This window comes from Pygocentrus nattereri, chromosome 13 (genome assembly GCF_015220715.1).
Source record: "Pygocentrus nattereri isolate fPygNat1 chromosome 13, fPygNat1.pri, whole genome shotgun sequence".
Lineage (NCBI taxonomy): Eukaryota > Metazoa > Chordata > Actinopteri > Characiformes > Serrasalmidae > Pygocentrus > Pygocentrus nattereri.
This window is the reverse complement of record NC_051223.1, coordinates 28,214,393-28,239,687: the sequence shown is the minus strand read 5'-3', so window position 1 is coordinate 28,239,687 and position 25,295 is coordinate 28,214,393. Positions and strand designations below refer to the sequence as shown.

Sequence of the window (25,295 nt, the reverse complement as noted above, 5' to 3'; positions counted from 1 at the left end):
GAGTATGTGTACAGATTGTTCTCCTCACCGGCAGGTGAGTACTCTTATTAACACCCAGCTCTGACAAATGCTGCCTTGGCAAGACAGTGACATGCATTCCCATGGCAACCATGTGCCATGGAGAAAGGAGGGGCTCTGGCTCAGCCTGCCCTATTTGCACAGGAGGTCATGGAGAAGCATCCAGGAAGCGCAGACGACACTGCTGGACAGAAATGTGTTAAAGTATTCTGAGTGCAATCGATCACTGTAAGGCAAGCCTCACCAGGTAATGGAAGAGCATTAGACAATCAGCAGGTCGTCATATCTAATACCATCATCTGTAGCTAAAGCAACATCTAGGGTGAAATGCTGTATAAGCATTTCAGTAGACACTTAGCACTTATTATAAAGGACAGTGAGATAGAAACCACAAAACTTTGAAATATTATCTAAAAATGTAGCAGCAAATTTAAAGACAAATGGAAATACACAGGAAGGAAGCTCAGAAGAGAGAGGGGTGAGAGAGGTAAAATAACAGCTAATGGGGGACAATACTAGGAAGGAGAATGAATGAACCAAACAAAGAAATAAAGTGAGTGGGTGGGAGTGCTGAAAGATGGGTGATCCCTCTTTGCCACTCGACCTCTGCCAGCAGGAGCATCTCCTTCACACACACACACACCCTCTCCCCCACTGACTGCCCCTTACAGACGACTCCATACTAAAAGGCTGGTAAGTGAAGAAACCAATAGCCCTGCAGATAAGGACCTCTCAGTGCTGATAAAATCAAAAGCAAGGGAGCGTAGTAAACCTAAGCAATGGCCATCGTGGCTATGGGTTGAAGGCTTGAGCATTCCACAAAGAGCCTGATGGAAGGCCTGTGAATTATTTAAGTTTTTCCTGCCTCACATGACAAAGACAGGAGGCCAAGTCTTGCTGCTGTCTTGAGACACATCCACAAAGACATGGCACCCGGCTCCAATTACCCTTCTGGCTGGACTCTACAGAGACAGCCAACATGTGCTGCTCATAACCCATTCAGCACCAACCCTGAGTGAGACAAAGCATGGCACTCTCTCGCATGCATCCAGAGAGCAACAGCACACAATCTGAGAAGAGTCAGAGCCACACACTATCGTATGGCAAGTGCGGAAATCCCTGTGGCATTGCAACATTTTCCATCATGTGTATCTGTGTTTTGACTGTAAGACTGAACAAAACCAACAGAGAAGTAGTAAAGCAACAAATATGACACAATGCCAACTTCTTGTTTCTAAAAAGCAAACTGTTAAGTGAACTCAGTACTTTAGAGTTCAGAATACAATGCAAATGTATTAATCTATGTACTATTTTCTGAGATCACCTTAATTTATTATGCTATTGCATTGGCATCTATAGAGCTATTCTCACATTTGTCTGGTGCCCTATGATAAAGGCAGGTCTCTAAATTGAAAACTATATTCTCTGGGCCAGACTTATGTGTGAGCACAGACTCAACACAAAATACGCCTTGATTGGAACTTAATGTACACCCATAACATGTTTAATTTACTAAGACTGCAACTATTCACACAAATGGCACATAGACTCACCCACTAATGGGGCACTCAAGACATCAAGACAGAAAAAGCAAGTTCAGTGATGAAGAAACAGCAGTGCTAATAAACAGTTCTCTCCTTCCAAAAAAAAAAAAAAAACACATATTGAGGCCGCATCACTTCATATTTAGTGTTGCATCTTCTTACATGTTTATCCAGCCGCAAAAGTTTAAACAGCATTATTCTGAAGGAAAACATTCTTTCAGTACATGTTCAAGACTCTTGCCTCTGTCTAGCCACTGCTTCTTCTGCAATTTTGAGAGGAAGTCTCTCCACAACATGTCAAAAGAGTGGGTATCGGTGGGTATGCTTGGTTTCAAAAGGCAGAAGAAAACAGAGGTCAAACCGGCTGCAGTGAGTCGCTCAAGATTTCATATATCGAGCGAAACATGTAATCAGCCATGCAAACAATATCTCTGCCTACTTTGTGCACAATCATACCATGTTTGTTGTGGCCCTCCCTGAAATGCATATGAGTGAGGAACAGCAGTGCATACTGTGGTGTACCATGCACATGGCCCTACGTTTAGCCGTGTGCATCACACAGGCAGAATGCATACAATTTGCCAAAAGTAAAAGGCTTAATACATCAGGCCTTCTGTGTTTTAACAGACAGAAAACACTGTCTGCATTAAAACTTGCAATTCCATAAAACAGAGACATTCTTGTTGCCCAACAGTTGTCCTTTTAGTCTATAAAATTCTTTATACATGGTATTTACACATGGTATCCAGGGCCTGACTGTTAATATTAATGAGTGTAATTTATTTGATACTTGAATGTTTTGAAAGAGCCATTTAAAATACATAAAGTGAAAATAAACAGCAAATAATTCCTGTATAAAAATCTGATTTTTACAATTTACAATACTATACAAGGATCCCTTTTGCCATAATTTTGAGAGGTATAACAGAACAAAATGTCCCAACAAGTAAGTCAGTTTTACAAGACATTGTTTAGTACCAATACTGAGAAAGCATGTGTTCGTTTATTTTCTTAATGCAAATTGAAATCCCATCTGTTTCCCTAATAATGTGATATATTAGGCCAGTATTGTAATATCGATGCCCAAAACTAGGTCTACCTGTGTGTTCATGTGTGGGAGTGTCTAACATTGTTTCTTCTGAGGCGCTCATTGATGACTCTCAGCCTTCAGCAATGTCTGTAGACGTCTAGACACATGCACCACTGGCCAAATGTCTGGGTGTACTGACCCACCACCGCCTACACTGTTTATCCTGGCTATAGAGAACTGGGCTCTTGTAGCTGAGTTAGCTGACTAACTCTGACAAATTCTGTTGCTTTGGCAGACTGATTTTTTTCTGTCTCACAGTTTCCAATCCATCAAACATGCTTAAGTATGGTTATGCTTAAATATGCTTAATGCTTTAGCATGAGCACTCTCTTAAATAAGTCCAGCCAAGCTCATTTCAAAGTTATCCAGCTAATTAAGTTAACATGCAATGACAAATGAGGCTCTGTAGCCAAGCCCACGTGATCGAGTGTTATAAGTGTGTTCTAATGGACAGCTGCTAATGTACGCGTTCTCAGTCATGGGGAGAAATACACAGTTCTAAAAAGCCCTACAAGGAACAGCCTTGAGAACATGTAAAAAGAACTGCAGGCAACAAGGGAGATGCTGGGCAAGCTGCTTCAAAGAGAGATGTGTTAGTGGACACGAACGATGGGGGAGTGCAGAGACGAAATTGATTTCCTCCCCTCACTCTCTCACTTGACACATTTGCAGAGCAAGCTGCCAACACAGAGAGGGGGAAGCCTTACCAATACAGGAACATGATCAATACATTCTGACCTTTCCCTGGGTGCCTAATGTGAGAACACAAGAGCTCTCCTCACTGTAGCCCCTCAGCTGGGACTGAGATTATATAACACCACAGCGGCTCATCATTCCAGGCATGTTTATAATGCAAATGTGGTACATCTCATTCTATTTTTTTGCCTGTTGCTGACAAACACAGTGTAACCTGAACCTCTTTAATACACGCTGAGGCCAGTTATCTTTGGGATGCAATGTTAGATCACAATTTATAGAGCATGTCGCTGTAACCGCGCCAGTGTTGTACTAAGATTAGATATGATGTACCAGGGAACATGTTACGACAAAAACAAATGCCAGTTTATTCTTTTCCATATTTTAACCTAAAAAGTAGGCATTTGCAGAAGGGCCCCACTCCCCAGCTTGATATGAAGACAAGCTCTAGGCCTCATATTCTGATAGCATTATATCATACAGCCTAAACTGCATGTAGTACATGAAGGATGGAAGCTCGCATAATCTGTCCTCTCTGTGCTCAGCAGGTCCTAACCCATTTTTGCCATAAGGGCATACTCCAAGTGAGAGTGACTGGCAAGCTGCCATATTTGCAATCGGATCAACGCTACATGGATGCTTGGGTGAGATACTATGTAGGTATGAACTGTGCGCAATATCACTCTTCAAAAATAATGTTTAGACCTTATTTCAAGCCAAACGACCAGCGTTCCTCACACCAGTCTTGTTGCCCACCTGTACATAGCTTCACACTTTTCCTGCACCTAAATCACATCATTAGCTAATTAGTGAATTCTTCATGAACTACAAAATGCACATCCTTTAAAAACTCTGCATTTGGACCACAGCGCTAAAATACTGATTTACACTCTGAAAAAAAGCTCCTAAAGAGCTCTTGGCTGGGATGTACAGTTCCATAGAAGCTCTCTAATTGGTTTAACATTATGTAGAAGGTTCTACATTCCTCACACTTTTGTGTCTCATTTACAAAAGCTTTTCTTTGAAAAGCCATTAATTGAAAGCTTCTTCAGGGACAAGTGGATTTTCCACGGATCCAAGGAACCTTTCCTTGCACCCTTATGTTTTTCTCTAAGAATCACTGTAGAGCAGAACTCACTAGCTCCAATTCAATGGTCCAATAGAACCCCATCGTTTAATGTTAGAAACCTGAACTATACCACTTGGTTGTTACCTGGTTAATTATGACTCAGATGCTGATAAATGCTGGGCAGCGCAGGAGGACTGCTGGACTGGTGATGGGGAACACTTACCTAAATTCTACAGCTGGCAGGAATCAAAGCATACCGCAGACCTTGTTTACATTTCGATGGACAGGCCTGCCAGCAGCGGTGACCTGAGTTTGACAGAAACCTGTGATGATGCAGATGATGCATGCTTGGTTTGATGCCTAGCAGAGCACAACCCCTGGTGCTGATACCCCATCTCTCTCTCTCTGTCTTTACACATCTCTCAGTCTCTCATGCTGTCTGGAAGCTCTACATACCCAGTCCTCGAAGTGGCGGCTGCCATTCTGCAGCAGGTCCTCGAACTGGATGGTGCAATTGGCCACGAAGTCGTCGTAGCCGATAGGCGCGTCGTGGAAGACGGACAGCTCGATCTTCTTGCCGTCGTACACATCCGTGACGAACTCGTCGTTCCAAGCGGGGCTGTTAGTCTTCTGCTTGGTGGAGGTCTGGCCCACGCGCCAATCGTCCACGTTCAGGGCGATGTAGGTGTCCAGCAGAAAGCCCTGCGTGCGGGTACCCACGGCGTGGCGCAGCGACCACGGGGTGGGCTTCAGGTCCAGCGCCTCGCACACCTTGATCTTCAGCAAGCCGTTGAACACCACCATGATGAGCGCGAGCGCCGTGCAAGCAAATGCAACCGGTTGCACCCAGGGAGCGTCTTAATCCAACGGCTCCATCACGGCGAGCGGCGGCAGTGAGCGGCAAGGCATTAGAAGGGATGCTGCTCCGCTGTACGGCCAAAAGAAGATTCTTGTTGGCTCTTACGACATGAGCTAGACGGGAGCACACCAGACCACAGGTCCTCTTCTCAGGCTGAAGAGGACGGAGACACAACTAGCGGAGCTCGAGCAGGAAAAAAGCGAGTGCAGAACAGCAGTCAGGGAGGAGAGCAGAGACTCCGCTGGTCCTTGTTTTCGTTTTAGTTTCGTGGTTCGATGTTGCTTGGAACCCGTCTGTGGAACAAACAGCAGGTAGAGATCGAGCTGAGGAAACACTTCGCGTGGACGTGAAAAAAGCGATCGTTCCAGTTCTCACAGGATCTCAGTACAGAGGAAATAGCCCGAACGTGAAGGTCTTCCAGTGGGCGGTGTGTGTGTCTGCGTGCGTGTGCGTATGTGTGAGTGAGTGAGAGAGAGAGAGAGAGAGAGAGAGAGAGAGAGAGAGAGTGAGAGAGAGAGAGTCGAGCCTCAGAGCGCAGCCATCGGGGCAGTCCTCCTCCTCCTCCTCCTCCTCCTCCAGCTCCTCCTCCCCCTGGCGGACTGCTGGCAGCCTTTAGCCGTCCGCTGCTGCGTCTCTCCGCCTGTAGCTCGTGTGTGTGTCTGTGCGGTGCTGATTGCAGAAGGATCGTCCGCGCTGTTCGAGCCGCCCGTGTCCGCGCGCTCTGTGGGCTGGAGCTGTGCTCGCTTCCTGCAGCCTTCCTCCCTCTCCCCCCTCCTCTCCCCCCTCCTCTCCCTCTCTCCCTCCCTGCGCTGCGCCCGGGCAGGAAATGCGCAAAACACGTCAGCTGGGATAAGCCGCACCACGTCCAGCCTGGGCCGGATGGGGGAGTGTGTGGACACAGACAGGAGAAGAGCACCTCTGAGTGTTTGTCTGTATGTGTTTGTGTACGCGTGTGTGTTAGGGCTTGGGTTTGTGTGTGAGTGTTGAAATTGTAGTGTTTGTGTGTCTGTGATGCCTTTAAATGGGGTTGTGTTACACACGTGTGCTCAGGCGTTTGTGTGGATGCGTGTGCAGGGCTCAATTTGAGAGGGGAGGCATAGGGAATGCCACCACGGGTCAATACACAGGACTACCCTTCCCCTTTCACTCGCTTTGGATTTCACACATAATGTCATTCATTATGTGATATTACCCAAGACGTCGGGATTTACACACCATGTCGTCTTTGATGGATGCAATGTACTGAAGCTCAGTGATTCAATGACCACTCCTCATTTATTCAACGTCATGTCAAAACAGACATTAAGTACATTTTTTTGGGAGATATTTCTGAGGAGATTAGATAGAGCATAATCCACTTACATAAGGAAGGGGAATAAGTGAGAAAACAGTCTAAAAAGTTATAAAAAGATACTGAGAAACCTAACAACAATGCAAGACCTGGTAGACCACCAGAACTGCCACCATCAGATAACAGCACTCGAAGCTTTCATCTTTGAGAGAGAGGAGAAATTCAAGCTCCACTCTTGCTTCACAACTCATCACTATGAGTCTGAAAGGCACTGTCAAAAAGGTGTTACTAAGAAAAGGAAACAGATAAGAAATAAAAATGGTAGTAATAATAATATCAGAATATCTAAAATTTGGAGTGAGACTTTGTGAACTACAGAGAGCCTAACCTTGTAAGATTACTGTGACTGTGAGAACAACGTTGTTGATGTGGAAATACATCTCTTCTCGGAAAAACTGAAAGCAAGACTCCCTGAAAGAAATGGAAACTGCAAGAAAATCAAAGGCTGAACACACTAAATACTGAGAAGTTTGATATTGTATGTAGTTGTTGAGGCTTCTGTGTGATTTTCTGACACTAAAAATAAGTAACTCAGCCATTTTGACTAATTTATAACATTAATAAACAAAGGGTTGTCTCTGACTTTTTCACAGTACAGCATTGTTCTATAAGTAATGGAAAATATAAGTAATGGAATCACAAAGCTTTGAGCTATTTGGTAGTGTATCACTAAACACATTTTTGTAGCGTTTTCTGCTTTAAAATTGTTCCCAAACTCTGATAATTTCATAGTTTGTTTGACATCAACTAACATTATTTGATTTAGAAAAATATATTATTGCAGCATCATAAAGGAACCTGTAACATTGACAGTCCTTATGGAGCCATACTCAGGTGGAGCGCTACTTAGGACTCCAACTTTTTTAGCCTTTAAGAGTACACTCAGTTCAGTTCAGTTCAGTTCCAGCTGTGTCATACACCAGCTGATCCTGCCTGTCCCAGAGGATGCAGTTTGTGTTGTTTTCATTGGAGTAGGAAAGCCACTGTCCACTATTGTAATGTGATGTAGCATCCAAGCAGCTATCTGTACAGATAGAAGGAGATGAGGTAGAGACATTCAGCTGGAGGGCTCATCAGACTGTGTGTAGTATTGAGAAGACATGGTGGCAGGTGTCATATGTAGCCAATGAAGAACTAACAGACTGAGAGCAGCTTCTGTTCTTTTATTGTACTTTACTGATCTCTAGTGGTCGAAAAGGTCTTTGCATTACTTTTAAGCAGAAGATATTTTTTTTCAAGCTGGCTGCTAATGGCTTCTTCTTAGAAATTAAAAAAAAGCTGACAGGGAGAAAATAGGCCCCTGAGGGTATGATTTAAATTATTACATTTAGCCTAATGGTTACAATCACTAATCCAGCGGTTGCATTATCTTGGTGGGTGGCACAGAGAGCTGTGTTATTTGAGTGGGTCACTAGTGAAACACTAGGACTTTAGTGGTTGATTCCATCCATGACTCCCTGTTTTCTGTGCTAATCCTCAGCCCTATTGTTTGTGGAATTGTGAATTGGACTACTTTCTTATCATTAATCCTGTATTAATAGCAGGCCTATTTGTACAGCAGGATTGATTGACAGACGGATCTGGTTAGGCCTTCTTATCTTATTCTGGTTAGAAATAGACTGCTGCCCACACTGACTAACACTGAGAAATTCTGAAAATGTCCATAATTGGATAGTTCATTCTAATTTAACATGAATGCAATTCCATTTGTGTCATGAAGGGGGGAGTGTTGGGTGCGATTTGAGCAGAAGCTAAAAAAGGAACCAGAGCCAATTTATGCTCTCATCTCTTCCTTATAAAAGAGAGTGTGGATACAGCACTGCATCACATGGAGCACTGGTGGAAATAAGAGTGTATTGTTTAACTAGCCTCTGAATTAGTCTCTAAACTTACATAATCAGAATTCTTCACAGAGGTAATGATAGGAACCAGATGTCAGTAGCGTTTATTGCCCCTATGAAGCTACCAGAGAGAAAGCCATAAGATGGTTATGATATTGCCTGAGACACTGTTTTAGGGTAGTTTTGCAAAAATATTTAGGATTACAACATATTTTAATGTGCATACAGGCAAAATGCTCCCAAAGAAAACTCTTTTTAAGTTTTTAAACTTAATTTTGCCATCAGAAGAAAAATATCTCTTGTTTTGTCCATTTTTATATTTGTCCATTATTTCATCATAACAGCTGCCTTTTACTTGTGTGAAAATTTCATGATGAATGGACCAATAGAAATGCTTCAAAGGAGCTTGGAATAAATTCTTTTTACTTACATTAAAAGTTAAGAAATTTAAAATTCAATTTTAAAAGTTTAAAAGTAAATTTTTGCTCTTTTCTGTAAAGAAAATTTCACACCAAACTACTCTGAATTAACATATTAACAATATTTGCAATGATTGAATCACGCAGAGATTTAAAAAATCTTTAACTTTGAAAGTTCAGAGGCAGGTGACTAAGGTGTACTTATTTCACACTAATTATTATTTGATGAATGCATTAATTAATGCATCCATATATTTGTTCTTTCAAATAAAAGAAAGTCTGTGATTGTTGCTACTTTTCTGTTACTACTTCATCATCTGGACACAAGGAACATTGTGCAGCTGGAGTAAAACACAGAGAAGCACAAACTAGTGGAGAGGGAAGGAGAAACAGAGGCTTCTCTAATCATATTTCTATCACAATAATCATAAACACCCTGACCACAAAGATGGCTTGTAACACTGTGTGTGTGTGTGTGTGTGTGTGTGTGTGTGTGTGTGTGTGTGTGTGTGTGTGTGCTTTCTCTGGTGCTCTTCTCATTACCCTTAAAAGGGGTTACATTTCGTCACATATGCACACTGTGCTGAGTCGGGCCAAATCTGAAACCAATATTTACTGTTTATTGAGCTCTCACTGAAATAAAAATTACAAGTCAAATTACAGGGGGGCAAGTTGGCTCTTTTTGCCCCTCTTCAATGCAAACATAGATGAAACAAAACAACGCAAATAAAAACAAATCACTCAGTAGTAATCAACAGCAACTGATTGATGCATTTTCACATTAACACGAGATGTAGCAGAAGTACACATACTTTTTTATTGAATTAAACAAGCAAATACTCATCAAAATGCTCTGGGGAACATTAAATGGACTGTGTAAAATTTTTTACGCAAGTTAAGTGTAAAAAATGTAAAAGTAGAAACCTTATAATTTAATTAGAATATAAAATTCTCTCATAAATTAGAAAGAAGTAAAGTTATGAACGGTGAATAGCTTACCACACAGCTTTTCCTGACTTATTATTGGTTGAATATTCATACTATTGCTACTCAAGGACAGTTTCACTGTACAGAGACGTTCCCTAATCACTTCTCTTCTTAACTCCATGCAGAGATGTTCCCTAATCACTTCTTTACTTAACTCCGTACAGAGATGTTCCCTAATCACTTCTCAACTTTACTCCATACAATTAGGGAATATCTCTGTACAGAGCAATGTAGAGAAGCGTTAAGGGAATGTCTCTGAATGTAGTAGCTCAAGGCCAGTTTCACTGTACAGAGACATTCCCTGTTCATTTCTCTACTTTACTCTGTACAGAGATGTTCCCTAATTACTTCTATGCTTTACTCAGTACAGAGACGTTCCCTAATCGCTTCTTTACTTTACTCCATTCAGAGACATTCCCTAATCGTTTCTCAACTTTACTCTGTACAGAGACATTCCTTAATTACCTCTCTACTTTACTCCGTACAGAGATGTTCCCTAATCACTTCTCTACTTTACTCCATTCAGAGACCTTCACTAATCACTTCTCTACTTTACTCCAGAGACCTTCCCTAATCACTTCTTTTCAAGGATTCAAGGATTCAAGGAGATTTTTCTTTACTCCATTTAGAAACATTCCCTAATTACTTCTCGACTTTATTCCATACAGAGATGTTCCCTAATTGCTTCTCTATTTCACTCTGTTCAGAGAGGTTCCCTAATTACTTCTCGACTTTATTCCATACAGAGATGTTCCCTAATTGCTTCTCTATTTCACTCTGTTCAGAGAGGTTCCCTAATTGCTTCTCTGCTTTACTCTATACAGAGACGTTCCCTAATCACTTCTCCCCTTCACTCTGTAGTTTAACAACCCCTAATTTTTTCTCTATTTGGTACAGAGAAAGAATCCAAGAATCTGCTAGTAAAGTCAAAAGTTACAGTCAGCAACATTTAAAGTAAAAAAAAAAAAAAGAAGGTTATTACCGGTTGAGGTTCATGCTTAAATAGCGAAGTTATTATACTTCATTACTTCTCACCTTAGCACTGAATTGACACTAGAAGGCCAATAGACACTAAGAGAAGTGATTTAGTTACATGTGAGAGAGGCTTTTCTGTTTTTAAATAGGAAGATTCAGTGCTTGCATTAGCTCCTCTATACTTGAGAAGCACAAATGGTTATTGACTTGATTTCTACAAGAGGACACCAGTGAAAGGAAGGAGAGTTCCAGAGTTTAGACAGAGCTGCTCAAAAATGTGGCATCCTTTTTGTAATAATGGCAAAAAAGTTAAAACAAAGTACAAAGTAGGGTAATGTGAAGTGTAATGTGAAGTTGTAAAATGGACCTAAATAAAACTAGACTTATTTCAGCATTTTACATTAGTCAAAATATTCAATCTAAAGTAGAAAATATTCAACTACGAAAAATATAAAAAATGACAAATACAGACAGCCAGTAACAGGCAAATAGAGAGGGCTCACCTTCCATCTATAGAGTTAACAGCATGTTCGTAATGAAAAAGAAATGTCGCTATGGTGAGTGAAATATTTTGAGCTTCAGTTGTTCAAGCTAAACTTAAAAGGTGAGACTTTTAAGTGGTCAGAGCCTGTATGCTAATACAGGAGAGCGATATTGATGAGTGACAGCTGTTATTTGTAGTAAAGGGTTAACTGAGCATGTTAATCCATAATATAATAATATTGATCTGGGCCCTATTGGGTTAAAAAGTAAGAGATGTTTTATCCAGAGTTGGGTAGTGTAAAATCATACTCAAGTAAGATTGTTATTATTACTTTATTACAGCAGTACAGATGATAGACATAAATGATTTTATTGCTTTTTGCAAGGCCGTTGGTCCATGGGAAAGTGATTATGATCAAAATGGACACGAACAGAACATGAGGAACTATTTATAAAATGTAAATAGCATGACTGAACTAATAATAGTAAATACTATTACAATTACATTTGAGTGACAAAATGTAACTCTGTAAGACTTTCTTCCTTCGTTCAGATCTATACGTCAGATGTAAATGTAAAAAGTACAGAACTACAGAAAACTATGTGAAATACTGAAAACTATGAAGACTTAAAATCACTGTAAAATCTCACTGCCGACCTTTTCGTTTTCAACTTAGCCTAAGTTGGCCAAAGAGGGAGTGGCGAGGCTGTAAGTTGATGTTCATGGCCCTAGGGGAAGTGTCATCTTCTGTGAACAATAGAGGTATAACATTGCATTGTAACATTAGTGAGAGGATGTGCCTGCGGCATAAACTGTAAACATATACACCCCAAACTCTCTCAGAGAATGAATCATAGAGGACTGATTTCAGCCCTGCTGGCTGAGACCAAAATACCCCCGTGTCAATGTGTGTGTATTACTATGTATACTGATAACCATGAGAGAGCGGAGAACATACTGACAAAACAGACAACACGCAGCCAAAGCTGACAGTATAATTACATCCATGTGGGAATGAAACATTTTTAAAGTTCAAAAATCTATATTTTCTGGACCGGTTATTGGTGTTATATGTGCAAGTATATATGTGTAAATCTTGGGAAAATCCAGCATGTAGTGTTTTTATGATCTATCCGCAGCCCCCACAAAGCTTGCCCGGGTCTGGGGCATTGGGTTTCAGAAATGCTGGAGGAAGGGCAACCACAACAGGGCAGTATGTGTCACAACCAGAAAAAAAATATATTTAAGCAATCCGCAGTTTATATACACCCATCAAACATACAACTGCAACTTTTTGTAAGTCTGCGTCATTTGTCCAAAAGCGTTTCAAACTGAAACATGGAAAGTGACTCGTCATTGTCTTGAAATTTTCTAAACCTGCCATGTGCTTATACTGAAATATTTTCCCATGTCTCCAACATCCTGTATTTGTCCCTCACAATTGGTAGAGAAGGCATCTTTTCTTAAGTCTTAGCTTTTCACAAGGTATCTTAAATAAATTCTCCTTTTTACGGTCATCCTTGGCATGATAATTTGAGGTCTGCAAAACCAAAGAGTGATCTGTAAGCCAAAGTTTTCAAAGTGATTTAACTTGAATCCCATTGAATAAAATGTTGTACTCTAATACATTTCTTCTCACTGTGTCCAGCTACAGTTATGTTTCACTGGATACTCTACAGAGTATAATTATTGTTCAATGATCATTGTTTTACCTGAAACCAAGTAGGCAGACTTCTGAGTTATACTGGCGACTCCACAAATGTTTCTATCTCTCAAATTTGTGTCCTACCTTATACCTACTCAGGTAGCTTCCACAGTACACTTGCTTTAAAACACATGCATTCCTCAAAAGTGACAGAGCGCTTCAGTTCACTACAACTATATTTTCCATTACTGTCAAAACATAGCCTTACTGTTGTAATTAATCAAACAAGAAATGTAGGATTATGTAAGTGGCATAGAAACATGTGGCTACAGTGCAAAAAAAAATAAAGTAATAGTTATAGGGCCACTGTAAGAACGCTGCCACCAATTAACTTGTAATTTGATAACACACAACACCTCAACTAAGTTGGTTCTTTAATGTGGACTAGTAGGCTGTAGCAAATATGGGGACTTACTTTAGCTTACTTTAGCTAACGTTGATCAAAATATATCATATATAGGGAATGATGCCTAGTGGAATAAGCATTTATATACATTTATGCTGAGTTGTGCCAGTTCTTATGACAAGCTTATGTAGGTGTCATGTAGGTGTTATGTCGCTTCATGAACAGTATCCTAAAGTAAAGTTTTACCAAAATGTGTGTGTGATTTTGCCGTTCAGGCATAAAACAGTGTTGAGGTTTAAGGGAATGGCAATTTGTAATGAATTTACATTAAAATCTTTGCAACCATAGTCACTGCTGTAATGCAAATTTTCTCTTTTTTCTTTTTCTTATCAGCATTCTCTTTTTGTTTAATAAATGAAATAGTGACAGGTCACTTATTATCAATATTCACTAACATTCCTACTCATTCCTTTTGGAAAAGGAACAGAGGCAAAAATGCAGGTATTACACTAGTGCGACAAAACAGTTAAACTGACTCTGGCCCTAGAGCTAGTTATGGGAAAAATGATCACAGCCTAGAGGCAGAAATAAGGAATGATGAAATAAGGGTAATAATTCAATCATTATGATGTAAAAAATGTATTTGGAGTGTTTTGGTGAACATTAGAGGAGTCTGAATTGTTCACAGTGGTAGTGATAAGAAAGCATTTAATTTCTAAATCATTTAGACATCTCTAAAGCATTTAATGTAGATATTTTTTAAATGATTGCAGCCATTTCTACACTTTTCTGTGTAGAAAACTATTGTCTGCTATAGAGAGAAATAAGTGACCTGAGAACGAGTTTGATGACAGTAAGGGACACCATCCACACAAGCACGTGCCCACACACCCTCAGGCAGGTCCAAATACAGTGTGAGATTCTGCTCTAGATCCTCTGTGAATAGCATGGGGTTTCAGTGTCTCAGGAAAACTGAAGCCTCCATTAACACCTCCTCATTAGCACATTTTTAGACCTATCAACACAGCCTGACAAACTCGTTCAAACATGGGACGCTTCCATACATATACAGCTCCTCTTCCACACAGATAACCCACTCTAACTACCACAGAGGATCATGTAAAACAGTATCCATGCTATTCATGTAGAGACTCATGTGATGATGCGTTCTGGTGTTGGCAAATGTGTTCACGTATTTGTTCAGTAAGATTATGAACATGGCAGGAATTTGCACTGGCTGTAAAAGTGTCACAGTGGAAAGGTCAGAAGGCATATTGTGTGTTATGTGTGAGTTCCCCCAAGAAAGCTTGCTCTGCTTATTTCTCAAATTGCCTCCATAACTTTAAGGTCAAACATGTTGACCCACATTAGACATGTGCAAGAGGGCTGTTAGAGGCACAGGCAGGCGGGCACACGGGCGGGCAGGCGGGCACATGGGCACGCAGTTAGGCAGATTAGTCAAATACTTCAATAGTTCATAGAAATAACCGCAATAATCCGCAACTCCTAAGACAGCAAGATACAAGAGAAAGCCACGTAGCTTCAAACGTTTAGCAATTGTAAATAAGATTGAGTACAAGCAGTGACGCCTGCCACTTACTGAGCATATGGACACATTCTTTACATGTATATTAGACAGGAGAGATACTTCTTGACCAGACTGCCCATCTGCTGGGAAGCAAGCAGCATGGCTCTTTCAATAAAAACACTTAGGAATGCAAAAGATCAGCTGCTGTTAAAACATGTGGAAATGTTTGATTTATCTACAACAGGTGCCGATCATTACAACACATGTAGTCACCAAATTGACAACAAGGATCTGCTTTAATAACCATATTATAATAAAACATGTTTATGGAGGGAGAAGATTAATAATCTTACATTTTTTACAGAACTTGAATTAAAATTACACACTGGGGGAGTTACACTAGAGTAAGTTTGTGTGATTAAGTGATGGATTGAGGGACTTTCAGAGAGTAAGTGAGAGAGAGAGAGAGAGAGAGAGAGAGAGAGAGAGAGAGAGAGAGAGAGAGAGAAATGAAAGATACTGCTTTGATTACAGTCTGAGAAGCATGTTCCTGCCCAGACGCTGGCGGTGTCACTTCCCTATGCATGCACATTTAATCCTTCTGCCTGCCAGGAGGATGGAGGGGAGAAACTTGATCACCCAGGGGGCCAACAGACAGGAGGACAAGAGAAGGAGAATGAGACAGAGCCAGGGAGAGAGAGAGAGAGAGAGAGAGAGAGAGAGAGAGAGAGAGAGAGAACAAGCACTGACAAGATTTATAAGTCAGCTAATGGCATGGCGATGTATATCTATATTCACCAATGCATTTAACCCACAAATACTGAAAGAAATTGGGTTAATTCAATAGAACTGAGCATTAGTGATGCATATATCCACATGTATTGCAATATATTATTATTTTTAATAAGTTTATTATTTTTGTAGACTGGTGATACAAACTACAATCCAGCTAAGACCAATGAGCCAGCTAGAAAGTAACTAGGAAGAAACTTATGAACTTATGAGCCATCATCATCCCTTGGCATTCACACACACACACACACACACACACACACGCACGCACACACACACACACACACACACACACACAGCTTAGCGGTAGCCTCACCCGGTGCTATCGGGTATCGCGTCCCTCCCGAGAGGGAAGGTGAGCCAGCTTCATGAATCATTTAGAGTGTGCGCTGTGAGTGGAGGTCAGTGTGATTGCTGAGTGTAGGGTGTCTCTGCCCACGGCCCCCACACAACTGCCTTGATTTGAATAGAAAAAAAAACAGACTCAGGCCATGGCATGGTCAGCAATGGGCCTCTAGCGAAACAGAGCACAACAGAGCCGTCTGGATTAACCGAGTTTTCCCCCTCACTCACAGCCCACTGAAATGGGAGACAGGTGCAGATGGCTGAAGAGCACAGGCTGGACTGACCATTCCACTCTAGCACAGGTAGCAACAGAGCTCTCTCAGGAAGCCAAACGAAACAGTGTGGAAAAAAAACAACACTCAAAAACAGCTTCATCTAATCGCTTGAAGAAAGGTTGATATTTAGATACTAGCAAAGCCATAGAATGAACAGATTTGCCTTTAAGCCCCTTATCTTGCTGTAATGTGTATACATAATTATTACATAATTAATTTAACTTACTTAGACACCATGTCAAAATGTCAGCTGTTCCTTATGGATATTACAAAAAAAGTTACAGTGAAATGATCAGTAGAAATGGTTGTAGAAATGTTTAGTAATAAAGATTCAATACAGTAATATCTATTAAAATTAAGAGCATTTTTATTCTCTTTTAAGGCTTTAATTATGAAGGTTTTGTGATTATAACAACAACATTAAACATTGACTATTTCATTAGCTGATGTACAATTCATGGTCAATTTCATCAACATTTTGAAGAGCATAGAAATGCACAGCTGCTACAAAAAGGAAGGACAGGGTTTCAATTATTTTCTTTCTAATAAATTTTAATTAGGTCAAAAGAACAAAAAAGGAAAAAAAAATAGATAGATGAAAAGTTTTCACACATACAGAATTGGATTCTCTAAAACACCAAGCAGTGAGAAAGTACATGCAACCTGAACTAAAGATAAGGAACAATTAGTTGTCTATATGCATCTCAGGGCACAGGAATTTATTATTTTCAGTAGAAGCTCTGAAGGAGATGTCAGGTCAGATGGAGAAGTCCCAGACAGCAGGCTTGGCTCGCTGTCTCTAGCACGAGGTTTAGAATGACACAGCATGTTTAGCGCCAGCCCAGGCCTCTGAATAAACAATGGCGTTTAAGATCAACCAGCTCACTCCGTCTTCCTATACACTCTGTGAACCTCCACCAGCACTGGAACTGCTGCTGCTCTACCACACTGCCTCTGGATCTATGGCTGGGACATGAGCTATCCTAAGCACCATCAGACAGACCAGCGGCTGCTCAGACACCTCCTCCCCGTCTTCAGGAAAACTGATACTGCCCATGTACAATCAATCAGGCCCCTTTACTGCAAACTCAGCCATGTGTTGGTTAGTGAATGAGTGTCAGGGCAGTTAGATTTTCAACATTTTTCTATAGAGCCAATGTTTACTTTTGTGTACATTTTAGTGAAAATAAAAAGAGGTGTTTGTACAGCTCAGAGAGCAACAGATGATTTGCTGTAACACAATCACTTAAAATCCCAGACTTATTATAACCTAAGGGTTGATATAAGTACAATGGACTACAGTGAAAACTTACTGAGCTGTTTCTAAGTTATAGAAGTGTGTAATAAAAGTTTGGACTCTCAGCCATTTAAGAGGTTAATCATACTGTTATATGACATATAACCAGATTGGCACACTGTTATAAATCACTCATTGCATGTTTGTGCTGGTATGATATGACAGAAAGTCTAAAAACAAATCAAAGTGCTTCTTTTAAGGCATCACTCAAATAACCATTGTGGCACCTTTTTAAACAGCTTACATATTCCAGAATTTGCTGTATCTCCAGCATATTTAAGTACACTGGAATAATCATCTGATACAATACAGTTTTAAAAATCAATAAAGTCAAATTAGTAAACATTTCTCTGTCCCGTTGGAACCAATGCTGCAGTTACAATGTCCATATGAAAAAGTACGCCAGCCTCATGTTACACTCCAAAATAACTCAACAGATATATGATACTGGCAACTTCTGCTCACAACTCTCCATCTAACACACTTCTGCTGGCTGACTTTTCTAAGGCGACAAACCTAAAGACACTTTTACCAACGTTTTTGTGTGTCTTTTCTCTGTTTAATTTTCTGATTTATCTGTAATTAAATAATACATTCTTAGTGCGTTCAGTACATATTTTATTGGATAGTATGTGCTATCAGATTGATTAAGTAGGAAAATGGTAATATTGTCAGTAACCCTGCCTAAGATGTATTAATATGCAGTGGCCCAAAAATGCATTTAGACATTTCTGCCATACTTAACTCATATTAAGTTGTATTAGGAGCTAAATGTCAAACCAAGACTATATATATATTTTTTTTTTGTGTCAATTTATTTTTTCAAAAATTTAATTGTAAGAAAAACACCAAAAGAAGAAGAAATGGCCCCACACTTTGTTGTTTCCACCTCTGCGCTATACAATGACTTTAGTGCAGATGCTTTATCCAAATAAAGTCAATGATGTGCAAAGAATGTTTTGCTCTGAATCAAATATTAGTTTTCTAAAAAAAAATACAATCTAAGTAATTTTACAAATGATGAATTCTTAAATGGTTCGAGTTCAAATACTTTTTTGTGGTTGCTATTTCAATCAGACAAGTCTCGACTGCAGTGAAGTGAAGCCAGAAATGGGTTCAAATTGCTCTTTTCATTATAATTTTTTTTCTGATTATGTTAAATTAACTCTGGTTTATAGATCTGTGTGTTTTAGGTCTGTGTTGAATTTGTGCTTGTTTTGTGTATATGAGTCTGAGTGTTAAAGGTCTCCTATGTTATGTCTGTCTGCTTTTAGCCACCGCATTGCATTGCGTGTGCACTCCTTCCCCTTAGGCAGAGGATGGAGCCACACAACTTCTCTGCACTCTTCCCCTGAACGGCTCCCCAAGAGGATGCTCTCCCCCTGTAAGGAGATCCGATTACTGGAGGGCGGGCTAACAGCCCAACACACTCGAGGAAATAATGTAGTGTGCACAAGTTGCTCAAGGCAGGAATAAGATCATTTGCACTTCTTGGCAGCCTCGTGAATGTGATTTTCCAGTGAAGTAGAGGAAATACAGCTCTTCATACCTCTTCATGTCATGATCGGCAATTTTTTTTCTGCTCCTGCTGTTGGTCTTTGTTATGTCATGCATTTTTCATAGGCTGAGCACGGTGAGAATTGAGTTTCGCCCGTGGGAACAGCTAACACTGTGAATTTAGGTTAAAGCAACAGTGAGTGGAGTTTAAGGAGACACCTGGACCACTCTTGATTCCGAAAATGTCCATGCCGCCCAGCTTCGGCTTCACGCAAGAGCAGGTGGCCTGTGTGTGTGAAGTTCTTCAGCAAGGGGGGAACATCGAGCGCCTTGGTCGTTTCCTCTGGTCCTTACCGGCCTGTGAGCACCTGCACAAGAACGAGTCTGTGCTGAAGGCCAAGGCTGTGGTGGCATTTCACCGGGGCAATTTCAGGGAGCTCTACAAGGTGCTGGAGAGCCACCAGTTCTCACCACACAACCACCCAAAGCTGCAGCAGTTATGGCTGAAGGCACACTATATGGAGGCAGAAAAGGTGCGCGGGCGACCCCTCGGAGCCGTGGGTAAATACAGGGTGAGGAGGAAGTTCCCCCTGCCCCGCACCATCTGGGACGGAGAAGAGACCAGCTACTGCTTTAAGGAGAAGAGCCGCTGTGTACTGAAGGAGTGGTACTCTCATAACCCTTACCCCTCACCCCGAGAAAAGAGGGAGCTGGCCGAAGCCACGGGGCTCACCACCACACAGGTGAGCAACTGGTTCAAGAACAGGAGGCAGAGGGATCGGGCTGCAGAGGCCAAAGAAAGGTACCTCTCACTGCTAATATATCTTTCCCTTATAGTTACATGTATCTTTTACACTGATTTCACTTTTATACATTTACCCTTATGCAAGAGAAACAGCACGTATGTGATATATCATCCCTGTCTGAGCAAAACTTTCTTAATTTAAGAAATGCCAGCTGCTGTTTTCATTGTCAATATTTTATGATGAACAGACCAAAAGAGATGGTCCAAAATCTTCTTATATAAACTTATATTGACAGTTAAAACATTTGTATTATCCTATAAAATTACTGTTTTTAGCTCTGACAGTGATGTTTTGGTTTTAAATTGAAATATCTGTTATATTTCAATCTTACATTAACAGATCTATAAGTGCTGCATGTTTTGACTGTGTATATACATATACTGCTACATTGGTCATATTTTAGTCATACTTAAATGATTACATGGCTTATGTTTTAGTCTTATATCTAAAAAAAGGCCTTATGCATAAGTGTTGATATATGTCTAACTCTCATGAAGATACATAATCGTATTACAGCAGTGTATACTTTAAGACAGGACAATTTCAGTCATAATTAAATAGACTTGCCCTATTTCACACTGAAGCACACATACATAAATATCTCTATATCTTTTTTCATTCTTTTTTTTATTTAATTTTAAATTCAGCCTTATATGCAAATTTCTGTCACTCTTATCTTGGTGTTTTCTCTTTGAACAAGTATTAAACTTTCTGGGTAGCTGTTTCTTAGAAACATAAAAAGTTCATGTTGTACTCTGTAAGTTATGTATGTTATGAGTTATGAGACAAATTATGAACAAGAAAGGCAAAAAAGAGCACAGAAAACAAAAGATTTGGTCAAAATTAGGTTCATGTGAACAAATAAACTGTTTTATTATTATACTAACTAATAATACTATAGAACTGGAAGTATCATATTGTTTTTTGGGTATAAACTGAGGGAACGCATTGATCTACCTTATTTAGACATGTTAACAGTCCTGTTTTAAGGCTATAAGCTGATGGAAATTTAATATTTAAACCAACTAAAGCCATATTCCAATTTGGATTTTAGACTTGATAAAAAGTGCATCTTATTAAGTTGGTTAAATTGTAAATAGAGTAACCTGTTTATGAACCAGGAATGAAGATTGAAAAGGGGGTAAAATAAATAAACTAAATAACTAATACAATATATAAATAAATAAAAGCATTTTAAAATTGTTTCAGTCTTTTAAGCATTTGAAATGCCGGATTTAAAAAAATATACCTGTCATAGTCACATTATTTGGCCATTAAGAGGCAGCAGACATACAGCAATAATTAATGTTCTATATGGCAGAGTGGACTGTGTGTAAGATAAAGAACAGTAGGTCTGGTTTGTAATTGGTCTACTGCGCTAATAAACGTAATGATGTCCTCCACAGGGAAAATGAGGGCACAAATCAAAATGGCCACAACCCCCTGACATCTCAGATGAGTGAGAGTAAATCTCAAGGTGAAAGCTCAGATGAGGAGAAATCTCCAGCGGGCAGTCCAGACCCCACCACCTCTATGAGTCCTGCCATGTTGATGGGCTCCAGCTCCGGCCTGCCCACCCTGCACAGCTTTGGGCCTCCTCCGCCCGGTCCCACCGCGGACCCTCACCAGCACCACCAGCCCCACCATCACCAACACCAACACCAGCACCACCATCTCTCCATGCATGACGGCTTACTTAACCCCATGGCCGCCAGTCTTGTGGACCTGGGGTCTTAAATACTAATGATGAAAGTGGATGCACTGGAAGAGACCGCCTTCCTCTGGAAACCAAAGATGAAGAAGAACCCCACCTATCCATTTCCCACACATTATCACATCACATAACATTTGTTTCAGGACTTCGATGAAATGTATCTACTGGACATCTTGTAGTCTTATAACCCAATAGTCAAGCTAAAAACAAAAAAGACCAAAGGACAGAAGTTGGCGTCAATCTTATGCACTGTACTTAAAAAAGATGATGAACCCTTTCCATGTGATGAATCAGTATAAATCAGCTTATAGTTTTTGATATACCTTGCTATATATAAACTAATAAAATATATATTGAATAAAGATAATATTGATCAGAGTCATCTTTTTGCACTTTTCAGAGCATGCTCAAAATAAGTTGGATTCAATAAATAAAGAAATATTATTAAGTGGATTTAAGAGAGAATGCTAAGAAAGCATAAGTATTATTTCTTCTGATATTAATTAAAAGACTAGTAATGTTGGGCCCTGTAGTATTATCTGTAACTGTCAACCGGGTTGACAACTTCAGCAGCTTAATTTATTCAGAACAAACAAATACCAGTAAAACATAAAACAATATCAATCAATAAATAAATCACAGTAACTAGGCTAGACAACTACTACATAGGTGTAACCCTGTACAGCAGACAAGATTTATGCAAATGGTTGTTCATCAGATTTGTCTTCATCAGAAAACCCACAGACAAGTCTTAATGAACAGAACCAAAGACTTCTATGTGTTATTAAGCATTTTCAAACCTAACACATCCTTCCATAAATATCTAACCTAGGCTATAACCTGAAGTTTAGGGTACAGTTAAGATGTTAAATTTGTGAAACTCAGTCCATATGAACTTAGTAAACAGCATTTTTAAACTTAACTAAAATTATTACTTCCATTTTAACATGCATTTACAATCAGTTGAAGAGCTCACTGAGTGTAGCCCATAGGGAGGAGCTGTATCTGAGAGCACGATCAGTTGCAAATTAGGATTTACAATAAAAGCAGGTTAATAAAGACAGTGGTGATAGAAGAGCCTACTATCATTCTCTCCAGGTCATTTCTGAGCAGGAAAAGAGCGACATACGCCCTGAGTTCTCTTTCATTCAGTGGAAGGCTCCATTCTCTTTTAAAAACCACACACAGGGCTCTGAATGCTTGAGACATTGTAGTTTGCAACCAAACATTAAATATGCACAGTGGGGGTCAGCAGTTGTGTTTACAAAATAAAGGTGTTTTCTGGTGTAAAGAGCATCTCACATACTGAATCCACTGATAGAAGAGTGTAAACTACACTACACCATGTTTTTACACCTTTTATCAAATTCCTGTGATTAGTTACATCGTACATACATTTCATGCAACTGTTTTGGAAAAGTTTGTGAACATATGTCTTCCTGGTCACAAGTATGACTGGTGGGAAGCTACAGAGTAGAGAGTTGCATCAGTTAATTAATTAGAGCAAATTATGGGAGAAATAATAAGGAATTTAAAGAGAGAACTAAATAAATCTTAGCTGTTGTGATAAACAGTGAACAGTTTGGAGAGGAAACAAAACAACAAATGATGTGAGACACCGTTCACATGTTTACATCACCTGTGAGCGTGATATAACTGATAACTGTGGCAAGAAATTAAAAATAACAATATTAACCTTTTTAAATATTCAATGCACCAAATACAGTAGTTGTACTTGTATTAAACATGTTTTCCTTACTTTCTTTTGTATGATGCAGATGCCATCTGTTTGTAAACGTCTCCGGTTATGTGAAATTAAGACAACTTATAATTTAATTTATAGTTCACTGTTAAAAAAAACATTAACAGTTTATTCAGAGCGTTATAAACTCAAAACATGATCTCAGTCACAGATAAAACCGATGGGATCAAACTGCTTTAAAAGGAAGCCGCTAAAAAAGTAAATGTGATTGTACTGCCACCTTGTGTTGGCACTGTGTCATTATCAGTCCACGCATTCCGATGGCTTTGGCTGACTCTTCAGTGTTACACAGAATTCACGAGGTTTTTACGGAGCACTGCTGGTTACATGCCGTACTCAGTGATAGATGAGTTTATAGAAAAGCTCAGTAATGTTTGTCCTGTTGCAGTCAGAGCTCTGTAACACATTTTCTTTGTCTTTGGAAAAAAAAAAAGTGATTATCATGCATTTTACGATTAAACATTCTGAGTTGTGTGCCAGAGTGCAATAATAGTGTGTAATAAATCAAGATAAACTGTGTGTAATAAAAGGGACACTGATTGTGTTGCCTCTTCTGCTGCTAGTACCAGCTTTTATTATTGCTGGAGATAATAAAGCTTTATACATATGTTTATAAATCATTTTCATTAACACACTGAAAGGAAAAGGCTTTTTAGCAGTGATGCAGCTTATAAACCGTTTGTAATCCATTCACACACTTCCACACCAGCTCAATGACTCATGCTCACATTTTGATTCATCTGCATATAAATAACTATGAATATTTAAAGTGAACATGCACATTTCATATACTAGTATACTGTAATTCTCTTTTTGGATATTGGCTAAATGTTTTTACTGCACCTTCAGCAGTATTTTCTCTGAGACTCCTTTATCCCTAATACTATTGTCTGCCTATACAGTTTTATCGAGTGTTAGCTTTTAATCAACTTTAAAAGACTATAGAATGACATCTTATGTCTTTCTGATTTGTAACGCTGGCTTTTCGGGATTGTTGCTGGTTACATGATCCAGATGACCACTAAACAGTTTATTTGTAATAGCTGTATCTGTAAGCTGCCTTGCAGACCAAGCACAGTATATTGTGGAAAGAGCAGGGTGAAGAATGAGTGAGCCATCAGTGACCATATCTATAGCTGTGTCTGCAACTGTATTCTACCATACTACACATACTATACTGATGAAACAGACTACACTGAAGCAAATATGACTTGTTGAATTTCTCACAGTAAATACTGGATCATTTTACAAACTGTACATCCTCTCAAGCTCATCAGATCATAAATATTAGTGTATTCTGATGGGATTTAGCTACAGGGTATAAAATGGAAAATAGGTATACTAGATATGATTGATAATGCAGAATCAGAATCACTTTATTTTGCCAAGTACACGCACAAGGAATTTGTCTTGGTGAGTTCATACATGTCTGACATGTAACATACTGAACAGAGCAGACGAGCACACAGACTTTTTACTAAGGGAAAAATAAAATAAAAATACAAAAAATACAATACTGAACAAAAAATAATAAATACTCTTCTTCTTCTTCTTCTTTTGGCTGCTCACTTTAGGGGTCGCCACAGCGGATCATCTGCCTCCATCTTGCCCTATTCATTGCCTCCTCTACTTTCACACCAACCACCTCCATGTCTACCTTCACTACATCCATATACCTTCTCTGAGGTCTACCTCTTCTCCTTCTGCCCAGCAGCTCCATCTCCAACATTCTTTGCCCAATATATCCACTATTCCTCCTCAACACATGTCCAAACCATCTCAACCTGGCCTCTCTGGCTTTATCTCCAAACTGCTCCACCTTCACTGTCCCTCTGATCTGCTCATTTCTAATCTTGTCCATTCTTGTCACTCCCAACGAAAATCTCAGCATCTTC

The 25,295-nt window shown here is 39.7% G+C and overlaps 2 protein-coding genes across 2 annotated transcripts in view; one reads left to right on the top strand and one right to left on the bottom strand.

The window, feature by feature from the left end:
- Positions 1 to 5,221, bottom strand: part of prkcea (protein kinase C, epsilon a) — an 85,516-nt gene extending 80,295 nt beyond the window's left edge. Inside the window, exon 1 of the mRNA XM_017702955.2 lies at positions 4,874 to 5,221. Coding sequence (XP_017558444.1) covers positions 4,874 to 5,221 — 348 coding nt within the window. The remainder of the gene's footprint in view (positions 1 to 4,873) is intronic.
- Positions 5,222 to 18,962: 13,741 nt separating this feature from the next.
- six2b (SIX homeobox 2b) lies at positions 18,963 to 22,005 on the top strand. Its single transcript, XM_017700966.2, has 2 exons — positions 18,963 to 19,920; positions 21,331 to 22,005. The coding sequence occupies exons 1-2, from the start codon at positions 19,361 to 19,363 to the stop codon at positions 21,659 to 21,661; spliced, it is 891 nt and encodes a 296-aa protein (XP_017556455.1). The 5' UTR covers positions 18,963 to 19,360; the 3' UTR covers positions 21,662 to 22,005.
- The last annotated feature ends 3,290 nt before the right edge of the window (positions 22,006 to 25,295 follow it).

Bases quoted from the DNA above. Each gene is read 5' to 3' on its own strand.
- six2b (XM_017700966.2), top strand. From the start codon at position 19,361: ATGTCCATGCCGCCCAGCTTCGGCTTCACGCAAGAGCAGGTGGCCTGT. The intron at 19,921-21,330 runs GTACCTCTCACT...TGTCCTCCACAG, and splicing joins GCTGCAGAGGCCAAAGAAAG to GGAAAATGAGGGCACAAATC.